Raw genomic sequence first — 10,547 nt, 5'->3', positions numbered from 1 at the left:
TTTAAGAGCTTGTAATGACATTTTCACAGTTTTTGAATCTACTACACAGTAAGGTAAGACATGATGAACCTTTTGATACCAAATAACTATAATGTAATTTTTGTTGCAAGTCAACCTATTAACTGTTAAATGTAGTCATTAGATCTATGGTTAGCGCCTACCATTTGCAATGTGCTGATACGTCTATGGAAATAACTAGAGTAAACAGGATTAATTTACGCGGATCTTCGCTCAAACAAATAGGTATGAGTTGAAGAAACTTGTTAAATTGTATTTTTGTCGCATCTATGTGATCGAGGACCGCCTAATCCAACGTTTCAATGGCTGCCGCTGTGTATTTAGAGCAGCATTTAGACAGTAAGTTTATTTATATGTTTTATTAAGTTTTATGGCAGAATTTTGTGAAGAAAGCCTCTAATGAAAATAGTTATTGTTAGTAATTTTCTGCAAAACTAAGATTTGACACTAGTTGAAAACTAGATTTCACACTAGTCACTACTACTCTGCGTTTCATTGCAGTCGTTTTAGCATTTTAATAATTAAAATGAGTTGGCCAAGTGGGTTGAGATGTTATTTGACCAAGTCAATTAAAATATTTTGCTTAATTTTTTAACCAATACAACTAGGTCTGCAGTGATGCTTTTGTGGTCTCAATTGTAGCAGGATGCGCGCGTTTTCTGCAACTTATTTGTACCCTGGTCATCATCAAAACTTGGCATGACCGTTAGGCTACAGAACATATGTGCATAGGCCTACTAACGACGTATGCAAACTTATGACCAAATGAATTAAGACAAATCTGAGTTTGCTGATGCTTTGATTGCTATGAAAATTGTTAGTAATTGAGATTATAATTATCCAGGTTTGGAGGCACTTCCCTTAGAGCTTCAAAGAAACTTCAACCTTATGAGGGACCTGGACAAACGAGCACAAGGTACATAAGGCTAAGTTTCAAGTGACTGTTGTGCATCGTTTTAATGAATTATCTTATGTTTTGCCAAGTTTTGGAGTATTTGTTGTGGTTAACGTATGTTACTACAAGATGAAATATAAGTCAGCACTCTATTACATTGCATATTATTTGCTTGGATTGCTGAAGCTAAGTTAATTCTATATGTTTTTCTTTTCATGTTGTTTATATTGCATAGATGTTATGAAAGAGATAGACAAACATGCAGACAGTTATTTGGCTACTGTCAAGAAGCTGTCTTCTGCTGAGAGACACAAGAAATTAGAGCAAATCACTAAATTATTTAGCAGATCATCTGAGTATGGTGATGACAAAGTAACATTAGCAATGCAAACTTATGAAATGGTAAGATCATTCTTTAGCTTCAAACAATTTCAATTATCTGTTTTTCGGATTTTAGGTGTCCAGAAAATTGTATCAATTATGAATTGTTTACATAAATAACAATCAATTCTCTCGTTGTCCAACTCCAAACCTTTTCGCTTTTTTTCGTTGAAACTTTGAAAGCAAAACCATTCATGTAGAAATAACCAATAACGGTCTCAGGCTAATATTAGTTCCTTGTTTCACGCAGTCTATTTACTTTGAAGTAGTCTGATGGTTTAAATTGGGTGGGTGTGGTGCGTGTGTTATATATCATATATATTTATATATATGTGTATATTTATATATGCTATATAGGACTATATATATGCTATGCACCATATATATGCTATAAATAATATATATATATATGCTATACATCATATATATATATATATATATATAAAATGATTCCTTATCCCGGTTAACCAGTGCCCCAATGACTACTGGAATTACAGTTGTTCTTACATCTCAGCATTTTCAATCTCTTCTCCAAGAGGGAGATATTTCTCTACCTTTTCTTTTTCTTTGCTGGCTATATTGTAGTCATTGGGTACTGCTATATCTATTATAGTAGCCCTCTTGTTCTCCTTGTCCACCACCGCTATATCTGGTTGGTTTGCTAGGACATGCTTGTCAGTCCGGATGTAGAAGTCCCAGAGGATCTTAGCGCTGTCATTTTTCTTGACCTTACCAGGAGCTTCCTTTTCTGTCAGTATATATACTGTATATATATACTATACTATATATACCATACTATATATATACTGTATATATACTGTATATATATATAAAAACAACTGTTATTCTAGTAGTCATTGGGGCACTGGGCGCAATAACACTGGCGCATAATGTGTGGCTTGCCCAGATACCGACAGCAATCAACTCAGGTGAGTTGCAAAAAAGTGCGCTATTGGAAACAGCTAAGATCTTGAGGCGAGTGCTCAAACTCCCAGGTCTCTGGTAGGAGACCCTAGTTAGAGCAGAAATTACCACCCATATGGGTTAACCGGGGTGAGGAAATAATTTTTTATATGTATATGCTATACATCATATATATATATATATGTGTATATATATACAGTCAAACATGGATAACTCGCCCTCGGATAGCTCGAACACATGGTTAACTCGAACCGTTTCTTTGGTCCGTTCCCACGTAATGATAAATTGCTTTAGATAACTCGACCTCAACTCTGTTAACTCGAACAGCTTTTTGCCCAACGGCTACCGAGACGGTTGTTATTGCTTTAGAAAATCACTTTATTCCAAGCTATAGAGGGGCACGATCGCAGTTGTCAGTTTCGGGACAAATGGTGTGTCAATGTAGCCCCCAGCCTAGTAGGTGAATAAGATATCAGTAAATAATTGTACATACATACTTTAGGTTACTATCATCAAATGCAACTGAAATATCCCTTTCAACAAAGCATCATTCTCGAACAGCGGGATGAAACTTCGAGTCAGTTTTGGGACAAATTTTGATCACCCGCTTTTATGGTTCATTTTCATTGGCCAATTGCTATGAAGTTAAGGGTTTGAGGTTAGCAATTTGAGTTTTCTAACATAAGTTAGGGTGTTGTCTGTTCAAAAAGTGACTATTTTTATTGCCAATCTGTGAGGTTTTACTTCAAGTGATAGTTGAGTGTGAAATAGTGTGTTAGTTTCGGGACATGTTAGTTTCGGGAAAAAATGAAAATGGTTATTTTATTGAAATAACTTCACAAATTTATTGGAATTAATAATGTTAAGCACATAATCACATATAATAGCAAGTTGTTTGGTTCACTTGAACAATTTGGCTGCATAATCATCCAAAGCTGACAATACTTCATCAAAATTCTCAACTATGAGTGATCTAAAGTTCGCCGAACAGGGTCTTAGAATCGGTTTAACTGTAAGTATGAAGTTTTGGTGGAAAGGATGTATATCAAGTTTACTTGGCCATTTGAAAGTCTTGCCCTGCCTGACCATAAACTTCATGGCGTATTCATTATCTGATACTTTCTCAACAAGCTCTCCAACATGCATTTCATCTATATCATAAGCGACTGCCGCTATATCTCCTAGTTGATGACTCTTCTCACTACTTTCTCTCACTTCTTACTCTTCATTCAATCTGCCTGATTATCGGATACGATGACATAGCTACGTGTAGTGACCACACCATCAGATGATTTGTACCAGACAACAGCAATGGATAGAGTTACTGATACGGTGGAGTAGTAGGCACTCTGGATTTCAACTTGCTGTTTACGGGTATAGTTCTCGTTGAAGTCCTCCTGTATGATGATATGGTAAGCAGGCAAATCCGCTTTTAAAGCAGAAATTTCTCCTAGCTGGTGGTTTTTTCCATACTCATGATTGACAAGTGATTTTAGCACATCTGTAAACTTCTTAATCACATCATTCACTTGCATCCTCTCCTGCAGCAAATTTAGATAGCTTCCATGGTTGGGGTCTGGTCTCCATTGCTTCACTATCACCGTCCCTTCCTCAGGTAAATTGGTGTTGTCAAATATGCTTTGTACACCACATTTGCATTTTTCACATTCACGTCCACAGCATTTCTCATTTTTTATATCACACACAGTTGACTTCAACATCTGATATAATGTGGAGCACTCCAATGGCATTGGCACAGCTGACCTCACAGCATCGAAAAGTTGCTGTGCATTTTCACAGATAAAGCAGGCGCATACAATTTGGTGATTGGCAGCACTATAGGGGCCGAAATTCTCGAAACTTAGTCAAGCCAATCTTGATGTCTGGGTGCTGTGTTGTAAACATTAATAGGTTCTTTTGAAGTTTTTCTTTTTTTTTATTCTGATCTCTCACAGTTACCACATGTTTCTTGCTTGGCAATGTTCTACTTATTCTGTCACTCAAGAAAAACTTTCTCACCAGCTGTTCAGTAGTTTCATCAATGGCATCTTGCGTTGTCTTTCTAGATCCACATTCCCTAATCTTTTGATTGCATCTTGCTTTAGTTGTCGGAGATAATGTATTTAGTTTTTTGGCCAGTTCACCATCTAGAACAATCACTTGTTTTCTGGGGGATGTAGGCAGTACCTTGTCAACCTTCTTCATAGCTCGTCCTGTAAAATTATAAATAAAATAGTTTAAATTTAATTGCTATCCAATCACAAAATTACCATTACGTCAACTTAACCTGTGTGTATGAATGGTTGTTGTTTGGTCACCAATACCTGTTCAGTTTCCCCATCCTTATCATTCATTCAAAAATTTTTAATAAATACCCATGTTTGACAAGGAAGGAAATCCTAATGTCACTCAATGTCTACCTACCAAAAGACTGTGTGGATGAAAAGAAAGCTGGTGCAGAGTTCGGCGTTCCATCACTATCCTTGTCCTGGCTGATTGTTTAACTTATCCCAGCTTTTTTTTTTAGTCGCTGCTCTCGTTTTCTTATTCTCTCGTATTCACGTTGTTCACCTTCATCAGCTTTGTTCATGACAGCTGCTTTTCTAAGCCGACATTCGCTAACGGTCTCGTTTTTTTCCTGTAACCCTGAGCGTCCTTTTCCAGTTGCCTTTGAGCATAATTTCTTTGCCTTTATTTGCTTGTCTTACCCATAATTTCAGTATAGATAGGTTACCCTCATGCAACCCAGTCAAACAATGAAGGCAATAACGTTGTGTGACAACACAAGTCACAATGTAAAGAGGTATTATGACTTGACCTTTGGCATGATCACCAGAGGCCTTTTTCACCACCAGACCATGCTGATTAAACCAAATTTATTGTATTTCTCACTAGATTAGTAATTGTAAGGCTGAAACATGTGAACGAAAACAGCAGGGGTTATTTATCACAGTACAATCCTGGTTTAAATCATATTTTTGTCCCGAAACTCACAGTATGTCTGCTGGCTTGTACACAGAGTAGACTTCACTCAACTCAAATTTAAAGCCTCTTATATTGTTGCACACCAACACAGCTGAATAGAAAATAAAAACTGGCATGCTGTGATGATCTTAAACACTAGGAAAAAGAAAACCATGCTTATTTTGTTAGTTACGAGACGGATGGTAGTGAAGAACACCTGCTTTGTAAGAACCAGTGCAATAATAGTGGAATGAACTGCTATTGTTGCTTCCTTAGATGATGTTGAAGAAATCCAATTGCATAAAAGTTATTTTGCTTGCCTATCTTAACCTACAGCCTATTTTACGTTTTGTCCCGAAACTAACACAATTTTCTGACATGGTGCCAGTAATCCATTGATAATTCCCAACTGGTAGCAATAAAGTAATAACAACTGCTGTTTCCTGGTACTTGAGGCCCTCTAGCATTACAAAAATCAACCCTTTTTTCAAAATTATAATGTTTGCAATCACACCAAAAGTGAACATTTACTGTGATCTAGCCCAGAGGTAAACCTCGACTTTTCGTAATTTAAAGGCGTCGTTATTACCACCATCGGCAAAATATTTTTGTCAACGACTTTTCTAAAGGTTTGGTGAAATTTGATTTTTACCAAACATCCGCTTAGCGATGGTCCTTCGGAAGCAAGGAAACGTGAGGTAACCTTCGCATAAACTTCAAGAAAAATTGGCAAAATTGATCATGGTTAAAACGCTCAAAAGAAAAAGATGTCGTTTCTTCTGAGCATTTCAACAACGATCAAGTTTTGCCAATTTTAATCTAAAGAACGTCCTGGCAATAACATCACCTCAAACAACAAACCAATCTCAAGTGATAGAAAAATCTCTATACTATTTGATAAAAAAGTTTTATACTTTGCATTAGAAGCATTTAATTTGAAAGAAGCCATTTATGCTTTTGATTTATATTATAGTTTGTATATTTACATGTATCTACTAATAAATAAATAAATACATGGACCTGTGACAGTGCTCTGATAACTTGAACGCTCTGATAACTCGAACACTCTTGCTCGGTTTCGTGAAGTTTGAGTTATCCATGTTTGACTGTATATATATGCTATACATCATATATATATATATATATATATATATATATATATATATATATATATACTATACATCATATGTATATATATATGCTACACATCATGCATATACAAATATGTGCTATACACCATTTGTAATATAACTTTGCTCAATATTTTTAGGTCGATAAACACATTCGAAAACTTGACAACGATCTTGCAAGATTTGAGGCCGAGTTGAAGGACACCAGCCTAACAAGTGAGTAACGATTGTTCCTCATCATAAGTATTCTCCAATCAGTTGGTGGCCATGTCAAATCTGGATTTGTGATGAGGAGGCAGTGCAACTAAACTAAGACTACTTTTTGTGTTAAATTAATAGATGTTAGGAAATTGAGTATATGTGATGCTTACTTTCGGTTGTCTCTCCTACTAAAAGTACAATTGTGTAGGGTTCTTATAGCAGCTTGAGACATTTGTCTTGTTGCCTCTTCAATGAGTTTTTATTGACTGCCTCGGTTTCTCTCTCTCTTAATCATAGTTGAAACTCCAGCTCCTCGGGCAGAGAAAGGTAAAAGAGGCAGGAAGAAGAAAGCAGAAGAGGAAGATGTTTCAAAGGGACAGAAAAGGAAGAAAAAGGATACCAAAGAGTAAGATTCCTTTAATTCACTAGACAGGAGGCTATCAGTCTCCTAGAATCACTGCTATAACTACTTCACCAGTCCTTTAATTCATTAGACAGGAGGCTATCAGTCTACTACAATCACTGATATAACTACTTCACCAGTCCTTTAATTCATTAGACAGGAGGCTATCAGTCCACTAGAATCACTGATATAACTACTTCACCAGTCCTTTAATTCACTAGACAGGAGGCTATCAGTCTCCTAGAATCACTGCTATAACTACTTCACCAGTCCTTTAATTCATTAGTCAGGAGGCTATCAGTCTACTACAATCACTGATATAACTACTTTACCAGTCCTTTAATTCATTAGACAGGAGGCTATCAGTCTACTAGAATCACTGATATAACTACTTCACCAGTCCTTTAGTTCATTAGACAGGAGGCTATCAGTCTCCTAGAATCACTGCTATAACTACTTCACCAGTCCTTTAATTCATTAGTCAGGAGGCTATCAGTCTACTACAATCACTGATATAACTACTTTACCAGTCCTTTAATTCATTAGACAGGAGGCTATCAGTCTACTACAATCACTGATATAACTACTTCACCAGTCCTTTAATTCATTAGACAGGAGGCTATCAGTCTCCTAGAATCACTGCTATAACTACTTCACCAGTCCTTTAATTCATTAGTCAGGAGGCTATCAGTCTACTACAATCACTGATATAACTACTTTACCAGTCCTTTAATTCATTAGACAGGAGGCTATCAGTCTCCTAGAATCACTGCTATAACTACTTCACCAGTCCTTTAATTCATTAGTCAGGAGGCTATCAGTCTACTACAATCACTGATATAGCTACTTTACCAGTCCTTTAATTCATTAGTCAGGAGGCTATCAGTCTCCTAGAATCATTGATATAACTACTTCACCCCACACCTTTAATTCATTAGGCAAGAGGCTATCAGTCTACTAGAATCACTGAGCTATAACTAATTCACCAGTTATGAAGGTCCTACTCATCGGATTATAAAATATAGCAGTTTATACATTCATGGCTAATCTTATAATTTTTTCTTAATTTTGAAGGGGAGAAGATTAGAATAGCAGAAACTATCTGTGACTAACTGTAGACACATTTCAATGCTTTATATTTAGGAAATCGTTCAATATTTATTCTGGAAGTCTTAGTATGTAAGAATGGATGTTCTTTAAGGGTTTGCAACTGATGATAGCAAATGAATCTTTTTCATGTTTGTTTCAATATAGATAAAAAAAACATAGTTTTTATAATGCGTGAAGAATGTAGTGATCTGTCAATCCGCTGTCACTCAACATTTTGTAGAGCCGAACCAGAATTGCCACCTCTCTCGCCAGATTTTGGCGCTGGCCATCCTTCGGATGTGTTGGACATGCCAGTAGACCCCAATGAGCCTACTTATTGCATTTGTCATCAAGTCTCCTATGGAGAAATGATTGGGTGTGATAACAACGATGTGAGTGTTTTAGCTGTCTATAGACTCTTTGATAGAATTGTAATGGTCAACTAGTGTGAATAAAATTTGTCGGTTCTGAGTATTTTTGGTCTTGCCTTAGACGTTGTCAAGCGGATTTCGACGAATAATTTTTAAAGGCATCCATTTGAGATGTAGATGGTTGGAAGCTTTTCCCATGGCAGCTTTCACTTCACCCTCCATCAGCATGCTTCAGTCTTTACAGTACCCAGTGCCCTTGGTAGAATGTTGATAGATAGAATGTCTAGGGTATCTCCATCCTTCCTTGTAGGTAGATAGAATGTCTAGAGTATCTCCATCCTTCATTGTGGGTAGATAGAATGTCTAGGGAGTCTCCATCCTTTCTTGTTTATAGATAGAATGTCTAGGGTATCTCCATCCTTCCTTGTGGGTAGATAGAATGTCTAGGGTATCTCCATCCTTCCTTGTGGGTAGATAGAATGTTTGGGGTATCTCCATCCTTCCTTGTAGGTAGATTGAATGTTTAGGGTATCTCCATCCTTCTTTGTAGGTAGATAAAATGTCTAGGGTATCTCCAGCCTTCCTTGTAGGTGGATAGAATATTTAGGGTGTCTCCATCCTTGTAGGTAGATTGAATGTTTAGGGTATCTCCATCCTTCCTTGTGGGTAGATAGAATGTCTAGGGTATATCCAGCCTTGTAGGTAGATTGAATGTTTAGGGTATCTCCATCCTTCTTTGTAGGTAGGTAGAATGTCTAGGGTATCTCCATCCTTCCATGTAGGTAGATCGAATGTTTAGGGTATCTCCATCCTTCCGTGTGGGTGGATAGAATGTCTAGGGTATCTCCATCCTTCCATGTAGGTAGATAGAATGTCTAGGGTATCTCCATCCTTCCTTGTAGGTAGATTGACTGTTTAGGGTATCTCCAACCTTCCATATAGAAGTAGATAAAATGTTTGGATGTCTCCATCTGCCTATGTAGACAGATGGAGACACCTATGTAGGCAGAGAAGACACTTATGTAGGCAGAGAAGACACTTATGTAGGCAGAGTAGACACTTATGTAGGCAGAGAAGATACTTATGTAGGCAGAGAAGACACTTATGTAGGCAGAGAAGACACTTATGTAGGCAGAGAAGATACTTATGTAGGCAGAGAAGACACTTATGTAGGCAGAGAAGACACTTATGTAGGCAGAGAAGACACATATGTAGGCAGAGAAGACACAGAAAACACTAGAGAATTGTTGATCAACATTCATGCATGTTTTCTATCTGTTGCAGTGTCCTATAGAGTGGTTTCACTTTCCCTGTGTCAGTCTAACATCAAAGCCAAAAGGAAAATGGTATTGTCCACGATGTATTGGTGAACGGAAGAAAAAATAGTTGTTGGGCTCGTTGTCAGTCGGACAGCTAAATCGCTGTCACACTTGCTTTTTTATGAAGATGGTTCAGCTGCAACAGTGTATGCTACATTTGGTCTATATTGGTCCGCACACTCTCAGATACTAGTACAAGATATTGGCTTGATGACTTCATGTAAATTATTTATGTATATAAAAGATTCTAATTGTATTCCCCGGTACTGGACCAACAAACAAGCATTGAGTGTCTCCGTTCTGGATTAACTACTGATTGTAATATACTTTTTTATACTTTGTTTTCAATTGATAAGAACATTTATCTCTATGATACCCTGCATACTATTGTTATTTAAATTTGAATTATCTCAGCGTAAAATGTACCGGTTGAACCTGCATGTTTCTATCTATATAAACAGAAACGGATTTGAACTAAAATTGATGCACATATAGGCTACATCATATCTCCAACGTGCGACAGTATTTATGCTTGTGTAGATTTTAGTTGTAATAGCCTCATAACAATACCTTCTTGAACTGCAAAATATCTTCATGTCTACAAAACTGTTTTGGCACTTGAAAAATCTATCTCCAATGTGAATCTGAGCATTGTTTGCTAATGCACTATACGTTTAGATATAGAGAGGCCCATGTGCTCACGTATGATGCATTGTCAATGATGTTCAAACATACATCAAATATCTGCACAGCTGATGTCAATAGATAGACTATATCAATATATTTTGAATATTAGAGTACTTATAGTTCAGCTGATAGAACAGACAACTTTCAAACTGGAATACGGGCTCA

At 36.8% G+C, this 10,547-nt stretch overlaps 1 protein-coding gene across 1 annotated transcript; it reads left to right on the top strand.

Moving 5' to 3' along the window:
• The first annotated feature begins 229 nt into the window (after positions 1-229).
• On the top strand, positions 230-10,343 carry LOC137403728 (inhibitor of growth protein 5-like). Its single transcript, XM_068089746.1, has 7 exons — positions 230-357; positions 863-934; positions 1,149-1,315; positions 6,453-6,528; positions 6,811-6,919; positions 8,247-8,397; positions 9,661-10,343. Exons 1-7 carry the CDS (start codon positions 321-323, stop codon positions 9,760-9,762), a joined length of 714 nt encoding a protein of 237 aa, XP_067945847.1. The 5' UTR covers positions 230-320; the 3' UTR covers positions 9,763-10,343.
• The last annotated feature ends 204 nt before the right edge of the window (positions 10,344-10,547 follow it).

Source organism: Watersipora subatra, chromosome 9 (assembly GCF_963576615.1).
Source record: "Watersipora subatra chromosome 9, tzWatSuba1.1, whole genome shotgun sequence".
NCBI classification, from domain to species: Eukaryota; Metazoa; Bryozoa; class Gymnolaemata; order Cheilostomatida; family Watersiporidae; genus Watersipora; species Watersipora subatra.
The sequence above is the reverse complement of the archived record's forward strand: the minus strand, read 5'-3'. Positions and strand labels throughout refer to the sequence as shown.

Bases quoted from the DNA above. Each gene is read 5' to 3' on its own strand.
- LOC137403728 (XM_068089746.1), top strand. From the start codon at position 321: ATGGCTGCCGCTGTGTATTTAGAGCAGCATTTAGACA. The intron at 6,529-6,810 runs GTGAGTAACGAT...TCTTAATCATAG, and splicing joins GAAGGACACCAGCCTAACAA to TTGAAACTCCAGCTCCTCGG. The intron at 6,920-8,246 runs GTAAGATTCCTT...AACATTTTGTAG, and splicing joins AAGAAAAAGGATACCAAAGA to AGCCGAACCAGAATTGCCAC.